This window comes from Pundamilia nyererei, unplaced genomic scaffold (assembly GCF_000239375.1).
Source record: "Pundamilia nyererei isolate P.nyererei 1_Seehausen unplaced genomic scaffold, PunNye1.0 scaffold00351, whole genome shotgun sequence".
Lineage (NCBI taxonomy): Eukaryota > Metazoa > Chordata > Actinopteri > Cichliformes > Cichlidae > Pundamilia > Pundamilia nyererei.
This window is the reverse complement of record NW_005187752.1, coordinates 230111-247741: the sequence shown is the minus strand read 5'-3', so window position 1 is coordinate 247741 and position 17631 is coordinate 230111. Positions and strand designations below refer to the sequence as shown.

The following is a 17631-nucleotide window of genomic DNA, read 5'->3' as shown; positions in this document are numbered from 1 at the left end:
ACACACACACACACACACACACACACACACACACACACAGTTGCTATCCTGTTGGTATACACAGTTGTCTTTCTGAAGCCAGTCTTAAACCATGACGCCTCCTTTCAGTGTAAAGGAGAAAGCCCAGTAAATTCTCTCTGTTGTCTGCGTTGGTTCAGCTGAAGAAATTTCAGATATTGCTAGAAAACAGTGAGTTGAGACGGCTGATGAATGCCAGCTGGAGCCAAACTGACATGGGGGGTGGCTGCTATTGGCCAGTTTTAACAGACAGATAGTCTGCTGTATTAGCCCATTTTATTTTCACTTCAGCTTTAAAAGTAAAGAGCAAGCTTTACGTACCACGTGTCTGAGGTTTAGATTTAACCATTACATTCAGTTCTTGTACATGTTAGCTGTGAATACAGCCTTGTGGCTGATTCCTGAATCAAATGTTTCTGAGTGTCTATCTAAAGCTCCAGGGTTAGCATGAGGTGCACAGATACCCAGAGTAAGGCCTGGCTCAGTCTAGCTCGGCGGCATATGGCTGGGAGCTCCTATAGTGAAGGGTTGGTTTCCATTGGCAGGCATTGATCCAGGAACCTGCTGCTGTACCGTTAAGGCCGCCAGGAGGACGGTGACAGATGCTAGCTGTGGTGCCGCACTCTGCTCCTTTGACACAATGTGTAGTATGGAGGAATTTCTGTCACAGAGGACAGTCTGGGTGGCTTCGTGCTATGTAAAGAGACCATATGGCTCGAGGAAACACATGCAAGTAGAAGTTCCTGACGTTTCTCTATTATAAACATGTGATCACACCAAGGTTATTTTCTGCTGACTTCTACTTCTTCTACTTGTCACTGAGTTTAAGATCTGGGACACTGTAAAGATCTGCTAAAACTCCACCATGATGAAGCACTCTGCTCTGTCTGCATGCGAAGATTAATGACCAGACTGACTGTGGATCGCTTCATTACGCACAAAAGTTTAAGTTGTGCACAGTTCAGTAACAAGCAGTGGGTATTCTGAGTGCTGTCATTGTGTGTACTTCAGTTCTACTAATGAGCACTGCAAACATGCTGCAGGCCATGAAGAAGAGTGAAAGCAGCAACGTGATGCTGAGAATGTGAGCAGGTACCAGTGTGAGGAACAGGTTTACGATGTAGTGAGATATATATATATAAATATATACACATATACATATATATGTAAAATGAGGACTCACACGTCTGAAAACGTGCAAAGAACTTGTTGTTTACTCTGTCGGGAATGTGTGTTTGCTACAGCTTTACTGCACTGCTGGATGATGACACTGTGATGTATAGAAGGATGTCGCTCTCTGAATGCTAATCCTTTTGTTCCGCTTGGAAAGGCTGAATTTGTGCATCCTTATCCTTATAGGAAGAGAAATGCAATCAGGTGTGAGCATCGGAGGGAAGTAACTAACACCTCTTTAAGAGATAAAAATCACAACCTGAAACACTGTAAATAAGATTATGATGGATGGAAGATTACTTTAACATGAATGCAGTTCTATCATTTGCATCTAAACTGCATGAAAACATGTCTGACTGCAGCTTCTCTTGGTGTTTTGTGTGTGCTGCACTGGTTTTGATTTGTTACCCAGTGCCAGTTTGAGCACAGCTTGATAGAAACATATAGATCTTCTTCCCCCACACAGTTTCAGTTAGAAATGATTTAGAATGGAGTTTAACGGACGTCAAAACAAAAAGCTGCAGATTTAGACTCAAACTGTAAATGACTGTGAGCAGCTACAGGAGGAAGCTCTCGTGTGCCCTGACTTTTACCAATGAACAGGATGTGCACCTTACTCATTTTCTTCTAACAGATGATGAGATCTTCATTTTCAGATAAAACTGCACCCCCGCTCGTTTTGTTTCATGACGCTTTAAAAGTAACCGCCGTCCATCAGATTTACACCTCCTGATTATGACACAACGTGTTAGCAAACATGCTCATGAACCTCTACAGTAGCCTCAGTGTGATTGCACACGTTGTGTAAGGGGCGTGGTCTCTGGCCTGTATCAGTGGAGGAAGCCACGGAGAGAGCCGGCTCCGGGCTACGACACAGCGGCGAACATAAGAGGAGAGCTGAAACCACAACAATGGCTCTCTGTGTGGGTCGTTCACACACATCAGTGCACATGTTTGCAGCAGGGCATCAATCCTGTTCATTTCACTATATTATAATATTCAAACTCACCCAGCCCTTTTTTATTTTGGAGTCATTAAGTCGAAAGAATTCAAAAAGCCAAAGTGCAGATTAGATTTCCTCGACCTGTAAAAGCTCCCTGTAATCTGTAGACTGAGTCATTATTGATGATGATCAGTGATATCTCCTTAAACAACAGGCTTGAGTCTAACAGTCAGTATTGATCATTGGTCTGGCTCACCCTGAAAGAGGTACTCCTCTGTGTTCATGTCAGGATTGTCAGTGATGATGTCGAACGGGGACCTTCCAGCCATCATCTCAAACATCAGCACGCCCAAAGCCCACCAGTCCACGCTGAAGCCTGGGAGGAACATGACATCACATTCAGACTGGATGTGACATGTGATCAATAAGCTACAAACCAGGGCTGAGAACAGAGGTCAGGTCTCTGTGGTGTTTGGTACACTACATGGCTCCGCACATGTACAGACACACAACACGACATACTGCAGTGTGGACAGGCTACGGCTAACGTTAGAAAGAGATTTAAAGACACACAGAAAATGTCACACATGCAGGAGTTACTGCTGTATCATATACATACATATATGTTTTTATGATGTTACTTAATAAGGTAGCACAGGAGCACATTTGGACCAATTAAACACATTCACATGTGTAACATGAAATGTTGTTAGGCAGCACATATTAGTTTGTAATGGTCTGTGAATGGCTTGATTTAGTAGGACTGTCAAAGTGTAACCCTTTACACTGCTCCTGTACTCACCATAGTCTTCTCCTCTCAGGATCTCAGGCGCTATGTAGTTTGGAGTGCCACAGAAAGTACTGGTGGTATCACCTGGTCTGATCCCCTCCTAAGAAGTAGAAGACAGCAGCGTTTGGAGAGATCAACAAGAGCGCGCTAGACCTTCCAGTCAATACTGACCTAATGCATTATTGATAATGCTACAGCTGCCCGCACTCTGTTACCTTGCACATGCCGTAGTCTGTGAGCTTGATGTGTCCCTCGTGGTCCAAGAGCACGTTGTCCAGCTTCAGATCACGGTAGATGATGCCCTTTTCATGTAGGAAGTTCAAAGCGATGCAGATTTCAGCAGCATAGAATCTGTGACGAGATGAGAGGTGAACATTTCCACTCGCACATGAGAACATGTTCAAATCCTTCCTGCACAGCTGCATGGATTTAGTGACAACGCAAATCGATGTTTACAGACCGTGACTAAGAGTGACTCGTCTCAATCGTTCAGAATCGTTCTCCAGCATCTGCTTGTGATGCTGTCGAGCGTTTGTGTTACATTTACAGAAGCTACCCGTGCTACAGCCATAAGAACAGACTTAAGTGAACCACGGGGTTGGAGGGCGCATGTAAACGCTCTCCAAAGCCTGATAGCATCCACACATTTACTATACAAAAATAATAGACGCAGCAGGAAGGTTGTTAGATTTCTAACCTGTGTGTGTTTTGGGGCCAGGTCAATGCAAAACGGCCCTCAGTGCACTAATGCCTGCGGTGCTATATCTAACCTGACTAAATGACTGTTTCTCTTCCTGTTTCTGATTAGTTGTTGGGATTTTTATTGTTCTCCTTTTTTCTTATAATGTAGGAATTGTGAAGATTTGGCCTTGAAGACACAAACACTCATTAGTTTTGGTTGAAACTTTAAAAAGCTGAAAGACCAACAAAAGTCCAGCAGGTTCAAATCTGCAGCAGGCAGTGTTCACCTCTGCAGAAATGTAAGACATGTCCTCCCAACAGCTGTGCACGTCAGTGGGACTCAGCATCTGCTGCAGGACTCTTTGTTTGTCTTATAGAACTAATGAAAACTGCTTTTTATAGCTCTGGCTAAATGTTGGTGTCATGCTCCAAACAGAGCCTGGGACAGATAAGTACAGTTTACAGTTCCCAGAGAAGGACGTCCCCACGTGGCCTCTGTCCTCGTTCCTTGCATATAATTTACTCAGCTGCTGCCAGAGTTCTTAGAAATCTAAAGAAGCCATCGATAACACCTCCAGGCGTGTTACAGTGGGCTTTGTAAACACTACTGTTTACTACTGATAGCTGTCACTGGGTGAGAGGACACCCTGGACTGGGACGTAACTCAATTTGTGCGTCACATTTGCAAAGTGTGTGTGCGTTTCATGCAAAAGCAAAGCCACTGTGTAGTGGCCGTGTCTCCAGCTGTGTGTACATGAAGGCCCACTTCACAGGTGTAGTTTATTCCCTGTCAGACGGAGGTCTGTCAGTACCATCACTCCTCTCTGAGGCCACGGCTCCTAACAGGTCAGCTTGTGTCAAAGCACCTGCAATACTCTGATAAGCTTTGACTCCTGGGTCCACACAAAGTAACAGACATTAAAGAGACCATGTTCCTCGTGCCAAACATTTCTTCTTCTACTATGGCTATTGTTATGACAGCTAGTCTATAAAGCCTTTGTAGTTTGGGCCATCATTAGATGTACTTGGAGTGCTTCTTCGGTGAGTCAGTCAAATGTTTTCTCTCCATGTGTAGGTTGTGTGTATTCTGTCTCTAGGAGATAAGCCTTCATTAAACCTGACAAGCCTCTCACTGTCTGCTGCTATAAATCTGTGAAACACTGAGGCAAAAGACTGCAGTGGAGAAATCCCACGTCGCTCCCCCACATTTTCACGGTGACAGCCTCCATTGTACGCTGTTGTTTCTTTGTTGCCATCAGACTGATGGAAGCTATGGCCTATCAGCAGCACAATCCCCTGCCCACCAGCCCGCCTCCCCCACGGTGTGGGGGAATGTGGCAGGGCTCTCTCTCTAAGAGCGCTGCTCATGAATATGTACCATCATTATGAGTAATTAACATGCTGCTTTGCATATATACAGCCACTGCCTCCACAATCCAGATTGCATGAGCTGATAGGGGTCCAACGGTGCCTCTGTAAATTACACAGCCTTTGATCCGCTATTTATCAGAGACGCAGCTGGAGCGCCCTGCGAGTAGACAGCCACAATGAATTATGGGTGCTCATTATATTTTAAAAGGAGGGTAAAAGTGTTGAGATCTGTTAAAGCATCCTATGAAGCATATCTTCAAACATATGTGTTTAAAAGAAGACACACCCAGTATGAATCTGTAGACCGTCCTGAAAACCGCTGATCTGGTGTGGTTCAGGCATGCAGCTGCTACCTGAGGGCTCTGACGTCTAATACTCACAACACTTTTCACAAAAACAGCTGAACATGAGTCTGCCCGCTCTGCACAGCCGTGCGTTGAACCGGCCCAATGCTGCACGTACACATGGCTGTATCGCCAGAGCAGCCCTCATGATTTCCTGCGTGTAAACTGAGGCTACGTGAAAATATAGGTTATGCTGTCCCTGAACTTGCTCCGCTCCAGGGATGCAGATACAATGGTTTGACCCTTCTGGAAGTCGTTTACCCCAAAATTGTTCACAATTGTACAAATGGGTTTTCTGTGTCATGTCAGTGTAACCAAAATCAAGTGTACCCACTTCAGTGTCATCCTGCTATCACAGAGGCCTCATTTACCACCTCAGCTGCTGCTCAGTCTTCATTCAAACATGCGACCTGTTCATAATGCACATGTGGGAGTACACCTAAACATCATGTACCCTCTAAAGATTCTCACATTGTGGACAGGGACCATATTTTATGTGGATAATGCCTGGAAGCTGGCGTACATCTGGAGGTTTACCTTGCGTGCTCTTCCGGGAGCTTCCTTTGTCGTTGCATATGAAACATCAAATCCCCACCGTTCACATACTCGATCACTAGAAATAACCTGGAAACAGAGCGAGAACATTTATGAACAGACGTTACATCAAATACTCTCAATATGAACATTATGCAAATTTTTAAAAAAAGAGCATTTCTTGCTGGTCTTCATTATATCAAAAGAAAACATGCACCTTGACTCAAAAGCCCCGTTTGATGTTATTTAATCAATAATAAAATATTATTGTATTATGATAGTATTATGGTAGTATTGTGATAGTATTAAGGTAGTATTATGATAGTATTAAGGTAGTATTGTGACAGTATTAAGGTAGTATTATGACAGTATTAAGGTAGTATTAAGGTAGTATTGTGGTAGTATTAAGGTAGTATTGTGATAGTATCAAGGTAGTATTGTGGTAGTATTAAGGTAGTATTGTGATAGTATCAAGGTAGTATTGTGACAGTAGTATGGTAGTATTGTGATAGTATTAAGGTAGTATTGTGACAGTAGTATGGTAGTATTGTGATAGTATTAAGGTAGTATTGTGACAGTAGTATGGTAGTATTGTGACAGTAGTATGGTAGTATTGTGACAGTAGTATGGTAGTATTGTGACAGTATTAAGGTAGTATTGTGATAGTATTAAGGTAGTATTGTGATAGTATTAAGGTAGTATCGTGATAGTATTAAGATGCTGGAAATACGACGTGGGTGGATCCTGACATAAACTTTTCACAAATGGGAGTCGAGCGATTGAAGCGACTGAAATGTGAGCCAATAATAAGAGGGAGTAGAAAACACATTAGTGGGTTGCCTAGGCAACCGAAGCCTGGGCTATCCTCTGGTGACCAACTGTCGATTAAAGCAATGCACAACGAGTGAATCTCTTCATATGTGCACGAGGTTTAGAGGTGAGACACAAACGACCTGAGCAGTTCCACAGCATGTGCATGTTACATCGTAACCACGTGTTTCCAGCACAGCCCCTCTTCACCTGGCTGCCTGTCTTTTCCTCCTCTTCCCCACCGAAAAATTCATGATGGACAGTCACTGTTTTAAAAGAGTGGAGGAAATATAGTACAGCTGCAGGTGGTGCCTGGAGGGGTGTTGCTCCACAAAGGAGACTATGTGGAAATGGTTGGATGAGCAAGTCATTCAGCTTGGTTTATGTAATAACACCTAAAGTGTTATTAAGATGATACTGTGGAGGACAAATGTGACACTGCATGTTGTATGCATGTCTTTATCCTGTCTTCCTTCTCTCACCCCAACCAATCACAGCAGATGGCCCCGCCCCTCCCTGAGCCTAGTTCTGCCGGAGGTTTCTTCCTGTTAAAAGGGAGTTTTTCCTTCCCACTGTCGCCAAAGTGCTTGCTCATAGGGGGTCATGTGATTGTTGGGTTTTTCTCTGTATGTATTATTGTAGGATCTACCTTACAATATAAAGCACCTTGAGGCGACTGTTGTTGTGATGTATAAATAAATTGAATGTATGAAAATGTCCTTATATAGATTTTGAACTTTTGGGGAAGTTGTCAGTGTTTATTACAAATCATAACAAAAACAATAGTAAAGTAAAAAAAAAGTTCAGCTGTTTGATGTGTCAGCTGTTGGTCATGTGATCTTTATGAAGGGCTGTTATGGGTGCAGCCCTGCTGGGTTCAGCACTGTTTGAGGAAAACAGTAAAGTCCTGAGTGTGAACAGTACCTTTAGTCCTCACATCATGAACAGGTTTTAATAGATCTGCAGAACCATTGAATGGAGCACATTACAAATCTGAGCCGTGGTTATTTCCCAACTACAACAATGACCTCACTGTGAAAACACACCACAATGTCTAATCTCTTTCAATTCAGTAAATTTAGACACACAATGTAAACCTAGTGACACAAACTACAACTCATTTGAACTTTGACCTCGGTGCATGATGGAGCTCCAGGGCTGCCTTGAGCTGGACGCTGCACAGATCACACAGAGTTGAATCAGTGTCAGAGTGCAGCGGCATTGTTGCTGTGACACAACCCTAACGACCCACAACATAGTGTTTAGTAAGAAAGCACAGAGGCCCAGAAAGCAGTTTGAAGGCTTCACTACGCAAAGTTAAAAAAGGGAGGAGCTTCTGGAAAACTGTCAACCTGTCTTCAGATACGTGTGGAGCTACTCAGGAACAGCCTTCATCTGTTTGTCAGGTCGCCTGAATCTGTGCTTTGTTTTAAACAACGGCTCAAAGCTCATTTTTATACTTCACAGCCGTGAGCCACAGTTTACAGCTAATGTGCGCATGTAGGAAGACGTACGACTAAATATGTGTCTGTATGCTGGAACATATACTTTGAATCTGTGTAGTTAGACGTTAAGCTTACTTCAGCAGACTGAGGTAAGAACGGGCCATCGTCAAAGGAGTATTTAGTGAAAAGCACTGTACCCGACAGCGCTCACAGTGTCAGCTTTATCCTCTTACCGACTTTCTGTCTGGAAACAGGAGTGGAGGCCGACTAAGAAGGGATTGGTCGAGGCCTGCTCAAAAACATGCTTCTCTGTCTGCACCCAGTCAATATCCTGCAGAGATGAGACAGACACAGCATGAGACAGATAATGTGGGAACAATCGGTTTGTCAGTAGGCTTTCTCAGACAGATCGATGGAGATACATCAGGTCACTGGTGTCACTGGTTTGAACAGCCCTCACACACAGAATGGGAGATTAATGGAGTGCAAGCCATGAACTCGGGAAACAGAAGAGCTCTCTATTGTCCTTTAACACGATGGCAGGTTTAAGGCACTTGAACCACAGTGGCCTACATTCACTTCCCAAAGTCCATCTTTTATCTACAGTTTGTAATTTTGGACTAAAATACTGCCAATAGTAAGTGACGTTATTACAGGTATGCAATCTACAGTGTTTGCTGCAAAATTTGACATTATTTTGTGACATCAGCATCTCATCGTATCCAACCCTTTATACTGAATCGCCTTTCTAAATCAGGTGTCACAAAATAACAGCTGAAAGCACTCCAACTCCCAGAAGTCCTTCAGAGTACCCAGGATGTCATGGATGCTGGTCAGTGCTTTGCCTGCAGCGAGGACTCTGAATCTGGAGTTAAAGCATCATTAAACTGTGATCAGGTGTGTGTACACTGTGCCGTGATACAAAATTCCTTTTGGTCAAGTCATTACTGCATCCAGCCATTATTATTATTATTATTATTATTATTATTATGCAAAATAAGTCATAGTAAAACATCTGACATTTCAGACTATTTGACTCTCAGTGGAATCACCTTCCTGCTGTGCGTGGATTGTTGTTTGTACAGAAAGTGAAACTTTGTCATGGAATAAAACGTGTCCATGTGGGACAACGTGAGCTGGTCAGATGATGGACGATGCTGTAGTTATAGGACGCTGGTCCTCAGCCTATATGTTGAGCAATATTGCCATCTAGTGGACTTTCATCACACAACCACAGCACAGTCAGTAGGCTTTCTTTATTCAGGCCTATCTCACCTCCTTACCAATCTCTCTCTCTGTCTTTCTTTTAACATATGTTTCAGCTACGATGTTCTAGGACTACCTGATGACTTTTGAGGCAGAGAAGTCACAGAGTCTAAAGAACGTGATCAGAGTCTGTTAACTTAAGCTAAGCTTTGAGTTATCAGACCAGCAAGCCAGACGAGTCGAGAGCAAGAAGTGAAATCAGAGTAACACAGAAAACAGAGCTGACTCAAAGTATTTCAAAGTCACTGAGTCTTATTGTATCCACAATCCACCCACAAAAGTCACGTGTTGTTTCTAAGGTTATGATCAGTCCTGGAGGACAGGGAGCTGTCAGTACTGCTAACGTACCATGCAGACAGACTGTGTCAGAGACACTTTCAAAGAAAGCTGCAGGTGTGGGCATCACTCGTGGAAAACGAAACGACACTTTGGCTCTTGTAATGCTTCTGTTTCTATGAATATAACATGTTTTTGCCTGTGGAACATTATTTATGCAGACTTCATGTTCATCTGGTTATTCATCCCTGCAAAGAGGATGTTATACCCGGATTTCATCTGCTGCTTTCAGTCACCCACTCACTTCTTCCTCCTCAGCAGCTCTGTGCCACCTCCACTGCAAATTTCCCCTTCTTTGTTCCATTTCCTTCCAGTGTCTGGCTCAGTTCCATTCCCTTCCTTTAGCCAATCCCGATTCTCATATTTTCATACCTCCCCACTGTTTCCTCGTCACCCTTCACTTCCAACTTTTACCCTCCACTCTCCTCTGAATATTGACCTGTTACATAGTCTAGTGCTCCTAAATCTCTCCAGAGCCCTGCTGTCTCCATGCAAGGTCAAAACAATGAAACAGACAGCGTGCAAAACCAGCTGCCCTCTGAGTATTCGAGAAAATATAAACAGAAGTATTGAAAATTCCCCACATTCTCAATGAAATGTGTCCTGCTGTCCACCACTGATCCAGTTCAACCCTACATGTAAGACAGAAAAAAGCGGTCCGTGGCTGGGATGTGCCAACATCACAGATCCTGACATCATCTGTGTATGTGGACTTCAGTGGAAATCACTGGGTGCTGAAGCTGCTGTTTACACACTTTTATACAAGAATTTACTAATGTCTACCAAATCTGTTCCAAAGCATTTCAAAAGGAAAACAGCAACAGCTGTCCCCACGTAGGCTGATTTATAGAGTTATATCCCCTCCTGAAGGCAAACATTACACTTCTCAGTCTTTGTGCTTAGAAATCTTTGAAACCTTCAGTGTTTAATGTTTGTAGTTTTCCTTCTCTTGTTTTTCTTTTACGCTTGCAGCTGTGGTGGTTAATGTTTTCAGTCAGTTGTTCTGGACTGTTACAACACAATGAAGATGGATGAAGCCTCCAGTTCTGAAAACTCACAGCAGTATAAATCCTGCATTCTCTCCAATGTCCAGCAGGGGGTGCGTTGCCTGTTGTAAAACTAACTAACCCTAATTTCCTTCGGGATTAATAAAGTATTCTGATTCTGATTCTGAATAGTACAGAAGTCAGTGAGAAACACTAATTCTGATGTTTTCAATCACTAACTCAGTCTTCTGTATAACACACGGTGGTCACATTGTAAATTCAGGCCTGTCAGTGGGATGCTGCACAAGAAACCTATTGTTGTAAAGCATATATTTTATACAATATTTGATCCTCTACAATAAACCGAGGATTCAGGCTCTCACAGACCAGCTGTGCACTACATATAATACAACTACTGTTTACAAAGCACACCTGTCCACAGAAACCCATGGGAAGACCAACAAATGTCAACCAATGTCAGCCTCCTTAAGGCTGGAATGCAGCTGGATAGGGTAGTAGTAAGACTACACACCTTTGGAGCAGGAGTCGCAAGTTTGATTTCCACCCAGTATCCAGTAAGGGTCTTGGCTAGACCCCCCATGCTAAAACCAGGTCACCAAGAACACCACTGGTAACACAACACACAGCCATGAACTGAAGTCCTGCAGCAAAGTCAACCTTCAGAAGAAGGCACGTGTCATCTTACATTTGTCAGTGAAGATCTCAATGATTCAGAGAAAGCTCAGGAGAGAATGCTGCGGACAGATGAAACAAAGAAATGAGGTTTTTGGCATCAACCCACCCTGCAGTGTTTTGGAGGGAAGAGAAGTGCTGAGTATGAACCAAAGAACACCAACCCCACCCTCAAGCACACAGGTGGAAATATTATGCTTTGGATGGAGCCGTGACCTCCACTGGACACTCAGGACGGGTCATGGATGGGTCTTCTAACAACAAAGAAGTGTCTAAAGGAAACGCGCACTAAGGTCATGTATTGGCTTAGCCAGATTCCAGACATTAATTCTTAATTAAAAACCTGTGGAGGGAGGTGAAGCTTCACGCTGCCAAGCGGCAGGATTTCGAGAGTTTCTATAGAGAGGAGTGTGCTAAAATCCCTCCTGACATGTGTGCAAACCTGGTGACCAGCTACAAGAAACCTATTACTGCTAACGAGTACTCATGTGGTTCTAGGGGTTTAAGTACTACAGTCACAGTTTCTCCGGGTGCTCTCACCTCGTCGTCATGGACCAGCTCCTTTTTCACCACCTTCATGGCGTACATCTGCTCGTTCTTCTTTAGCCGCACCAGCAGAACTTTGGCATAGCTGCCTCGTCCTATTACTCGAATCAGGTCAAAGTCAGCCAGCCCGAGAGCCAGTCCCTGGGATATCTTAATGCCATCGATGCCATCAACTACTGCTTTGATATCCTACAGGGGCAGAGGTCAGAATAGCATCAATAGCATAGTTTATGTAGAAGAATGATCACACAGTCATTTTCAAAGGGATGGGCAGCTTTTACATTATCAGCGTATTATCCTTAATGAGTCGGTCTTACCTCTGTCTCGTCTTCTGCTTTATTCACTGCACAGTTGTGTGGTAAAAACGGTACTGCAAAACACAGATCCACACCAAACTATGACCATCTGGAGACTGTCGCAAATGCTTTCTTTCCCTCAACCAGCAGAGGGAGGCAGAGCACACAAAATAAAGACCCCTGTTCTTACCAAACTAGGCTAATCCACAAGGGGCCCCAGAGCATCTCATGGGCACAAGTTTACACATAAGCATCTTAGAGTTACATAAGTGATGACAGCGAATGAGAAGTCAAGAGACCAGGCCCACTGGTCCAAGCAGCCACTCTGGTACTCATTTCTTTGGGGACTCGTAAAATGACAGCGGGGGCCACTGAGGGCTCCTCAGTTATAAATTGTACAAGTAGCTGTCGTTTAAGGAAACACTAAAGAAACTGGTGTAGTGGTGCACATCTCTGTAGAGAACAGCACTCTTCTTTATTTTTTATTCACTCTCAAATTTAAAAGAGTTTGTGTACTTTCAAAGAGATGTTGTCACCCTGTTTATCCACAGATATCACAGTTACTCTGAGACAAACTCAAATGCATTCTTATGATAAATATTTGTAGTCATTTCAAACAAAATTACACTCTATTGTATTTTATTGTAACATTTCTTAGGGCCCACCCAACGGTCAGTTCACCGCCTACGAAGGACCACAGAAGACATCAGAAAGTGTGAAAAGTGTTAAATGTCCTATGTGTTAGAGTCCAAACAGTCCAGGACATGAATGCAGTCAGACTGGGACATGTAGTCCACAGTTTCTAGACGTGCATGGACTGGGTTTGGATGCTGTGTCCAGGATCCCGTCATGCTCTCTGCTGACTTATGTCTCATAAAAATGCAGCAGAGTTCAGAGTTTCCCTTTTTCATCTGGGTCTCAAAGAAACCTGCACTCATACAACGATTAGCTTTCTTAGGTAACTCAGTGGCATATAAAAGAAATGCATCTTACTCCCATCTGTGTCCTCTGTGTCATCCAGTGGAAGGTCCACCTCGGCACTCTGGGCATCTGAAGGGGGCTTCTGTGATGGCATGACTGGATCCTGAATAAAAGATTTCAGATATTCACCTGCATTTCTTTGCAACATGCCCTATCAGATATCCCGTCATGGCTGTGCAGTCCTGGACGAGTGGATGATGGCTCATGTTTACGCTCAGGGCGAGGTCTGTATTTCAGCTCATGGGCAGAAATGTTGCTGCTCTAATGAAGTGTGGGGGTTTCTCCAGAAAAGGGATTTAATCTTATCCAGGAAAAAAGGCAGTGAAGATAGCAGCACAGTCGCGGAGCACATACTCCATTGACTGCATTGATTTTCTGCTCAGGATTTGGGTGATTGGGGTCAAAATTTTGGATCTTTCTGTTTGGCCAGAAGCTTGCATAGCGCTCTAATGGATTGACTACGTGGAGCACACTGGTCTGTGGTCACGCCGTCCTTGTTTTGTATCAGTTAGGATATCACTATATTGCTGGTCTTTGAAGAAAGACTTGTTTGAAAGACTAGCTTGTTGTTTCTCAGCTGTTTCAAAACCATTTTAATTCCTTTTTATGGTAAATGGTAAATGGCCTGTATTTATATAGCGCTTTTACTAGTCCCTGAGGACCCCAAAGCGCTTTACATATCCAGTCATCCACCCAGTCACACACACATTCACACACTGGTGATGGCAAGCTACATTGTAGCCACAGCCACCCTGGGGCGCACTGACAGAGGCGAGGCTGCCGGACACTGGCGCCACCGGGCCCTCTGACCACCACCAGTAGGCAACGGGTGAAGTGTCTTGCCCAAGGACACAACGACCGAGACTGTCCGAGCCGGGGCTCGAACCGGCAACCTTCCGATTACAAGGTGAACTCCCAACTCTTGAGCCACGATCGCCCCGTATATCGCAGTTTATTTATAAACTGCTTCACTGATAAGATAAGACATCACTACTTGATCTTTGAATCTCATGTAAAGCAGCACACACACCAAACACAAGTACATTTTAAAGACATTTGTGACAAACTGTTCTGCTGTGTTTTGTTGTTGCTCCTGTGCAGAACCTGTGTGGTTCCACTTGATGCTGAGGCCTGAAAGGTGCTACTGTGAAGCAAGATTAGCACAGTATGCTGAGCCCAAAGCAAGAGGTTTCAGTTTCACTCACTTTATTTACACTGAGAGCTGACTGACTCAGAATGACTCCGGGTAATGAATTAACCCTGAGAGAGTCAAACTTCAGTTTAACATATAGAGTTTGAGAGCTCTAACATATTAACCTGATACTTAAAACAACTACTTGTTACACTGTTTCCAGCGTTGGTCTGACACTGTGTTCACTCTGATGGGAAAGGAGATTGAATGTTCCCAAATAGTGCAATCTGATTGGTTGGGAGGGACTTTGATGCAGTAGCTGTTCAACAATCCCTGCCATGGCCTCCACCTTAATGTTTGACAACAGCTTGAGAACATAATTAGTCCCATCAGTAACACTGACTAGCTAACTTTTGCTCTACATTATTAGCCTACTGCTAACAAATTAAAGAGATTAAACAACAGGGCCAGTGTAAGAGCTGCTCTCTATCCACCTATGACCAAAGAAGGGTCAATCACTGAGTGCACCTAAGGTTAAAGATTATTCTTTGCATGTCCACAGTTTACACACACCCCTCACTGATATGAGTGTCATGGTAATTCTGGGCTTTTGATGGTTTCTTTGAACGGTTCTTTGTCCAGGGAGGGAAAAAGCTTTCACAATGATCCATGCAGACAACAGGAGCCTCTGTGCAATTTAATGGGCATAATCACATACTCACCATAAGCCTTTGGCAGGTCTGAGGGATGAGTCTGTGACAGCGCTTATGGACCAGCAGTTTGCAGGTGATACACTTGTAGCCCTGACTGCCCAGCCCCCATATCCTGTCACTACAGTGGGCACAGTAGGCTTTCTGTAAGACAAAAACATGCACCCTTTTTAGCAGAACATATATGTCAAAGTCAAACTTTGCCACTACAGGACGGACAATGAGACTCTTCATCGTTTAAATGAGGAGTCTGATTTTCATAGTTAGCCTTTATGGCTGAATAGCACAAACACAGCTGCAAACATCCACGTTTGTAATCAGTATTTATTTTAATACAATTATTATCACGACAGAATAAATACACATCGTTCATTTATAACAGAGAAAATCAAAAGACATTTTCAACAATAGAACTCTGTCTTCATAAACAACAAGAGGGAGACTGTGCTGTCTGCTCGTTCACACTACAAATAAAATGTGACAGCAAACGCGCTCTAGTGTGAACCCTCAAAGCGGCCCGCATGGGCAAAAGATGTCACACACAACGCGCTCTGTTTACACCCAGACCAACAGTATTGTTTGACTGATGGCCCTTAATATAAAGACTTGTTTTGGACTTTACGTTTCCCAATTTTACTTTAAGTTATAAAGTTATTTTGTTATTTACATTTGGCCTAATAATCATCCTTATTGCTGTTTTAGAGAGGAGCAGTGCTTCAAAGGATAGTTGCAGATTTCTGTCAGAATCTGCAGATTATACAGTACAAATAAAATGTTCATGTTTCTCCAACGTTGTCTTCCCAACAGTTTCACCGGATGGCCAGGAAGCGTTCACGATATCTTCTCCAGCGCTGATAATTGCCGTCTGTCTTGTGTCGGTGACGTAAAAGACGGATTTAATGCGACATGACCATTCACACAGCCTCGCTTTCTAAAACATCAGATATGTATCGGATTCAGTACCACATACGAAAGTGACCCAGATTGGATTTGAAAATATCGGATGTGTGCTGTTCACACTGTCATACCATGATCGGATATGGGTCGCATAGGGTCAAAAAAAGTCGAATTTGATGCGCTTTTTCCTGCAGTGTGAACGTAGCCTTAGACATGTCATCACCGCCAACCCAGGAGGGTGATGACATCACACCTTTTTATGGCTGAGGTGTAAAAACTGCAGTTTGTGTTTATTCCTGTTTGTCTAATGTTAATATTTGTTTGATAATCTGAAACATGGAAGTGTGACAACATGTATCTAATACTAATGTTTCAAATGCTGCGTGTGTGAGTGTGTGAGAAAAAGGTGATTAACAATGGAAGAGAGACAGACCATCATAACACGTATAAATGTCGGTCTGTCCTACAGAGAAACTGCAAAGAAAGTCAAGGTGTCAGTGAGTTTAGTTTCCTTCAGCATCCAAAGGCTCAGAAACAAACTGACAGGAAGAGGTCTGTAGACCCAAAGACACGACTCAGAGGACAAGTTTCTGAGAGTTAACAGCTGTGTGATGGGCGGCTCACAGGACAACAGCTTCAAGCAGCTTAATAGTGGTCGTCGTAAGAAAGTCTCAGTTTCAGCTGTGAAGAGAAGACTTTGAGCTGCAGGTTTGACAGGATGAGTTGCAGCAAGAAAGCCAGACGTCAGAATAAGACAAAGAGGCTTGGCTGGGCCGTGAAACACCACCATTGGACTGCTGAAGACTGGAAGAAGGTATTATGGACTGATGGATCAACATTTGAAATCTTGTGTTCATCACACAGGATCTTTGTGGTCGAGTAGGTAAAGGATGGTTCCACAGTGTGTGGTGTCAACCGTCAAACATGGAGGAGGAAGTGTGATGGTCTGGGGCTGTTTGCTGGGGACTTGTACAGAGTGAGAGGCTCCCTGAACCAAAACCACAGCATTATGCAGCACCATGCAGGACCCTCTGGTATGAGCCTAGTTGGTCAAGGCTTCATCCTACAGCAACATAAAGACCCAAAACATAGATCCAAGCTGTGCCAGTACTACCTCAGGAACAAAGAACAAGGTGGTGAGCTTGAAAACACGGAGTGTCCAGCACAGTCTCCAGACTTAAACCCCATCGAGCTGGTTTGAACTGGACAGAAGAGTGAAAGCAAAGCAGCCTACAAGGTCCACGTTTATGGGAACTTCTGCTACAGATATGGGAGAATATTTGATTTCTATTGTAGAAAGAAGCCACGACTGTCTTCAGCTGTTATATCTGCCAAAGAAGGCTACTCTGATGGGTCAAAGGTTAGAATACACTTTGGTCTATAAACTGATTCCATGATTTCTTTTTTAACTCCAATTACTTATTTGTGCTATGCTTTCATTTCAGAGTGCAATGAGACAATAAACTGCATCACTTTCAATAAAAAACTGGAAAATTTGGGGTTTTCTTAAACTTTTGAGCAGTAGTGTGTATTTTTAAGTGGTTGGATATTTTATATATTTACTAATTACCATGATTTTTAAAATGATAATTATAGTATCTTCTTTTTGCTTTCACGAGTTAATGTGAGTTAATGTTTCTATGGTTTGTTCTGGTAGGAGGTGCTTAAGCATGGTGTTG

The 17631-nt window shown here is 43.4% G+C and overlaps 1 protein-coding gene across 4 annotated transcripts in view; it reads right to left on the bottom strand.

The window, feature by feature from the left end:
* Positions 1–17631, bottom strand: part of prkcz (protein kinase C, zeta) — a 97151-nt gene that overhangs the window by 23682 nt on the left and 55838 nt on the right. For all 4 annotated transcript variants that reach the window (XM_005752291.1, XM_005752290.1, XM_005752292.1 and 1 more), the window contains 9 exons: positions 15068–15199; positions 13226–13316; positions 12254–12306; positions 11931–12125; positions 8343–8440; positions 5858–5944; positions 3140–3275; positions 2937–3024; positions 2391–2510 (listed from right to left, as the gene is read on the bottom strand). In XM_005752291.1, the coding sequence (XP_005752348.1) occupies positions 2391–2510; positions 2937–3024; positions 3140–3275; positions 5858–5944; positions 8343–8440; positions 11931–12125; positions 12254–12306; positions 13226–13316; positions 15068–15199 (1000 nt within the window). The remainder of the gene's footprint in view (positions 1–2390; positions 2511–2936; positions 3025–3139; positions 3276–5857; positions 5945–8342; positions 8441–11930; positions 12126–12253; positions 12307–13225; positions 13317–15067; positions 15200–17631) is intronic.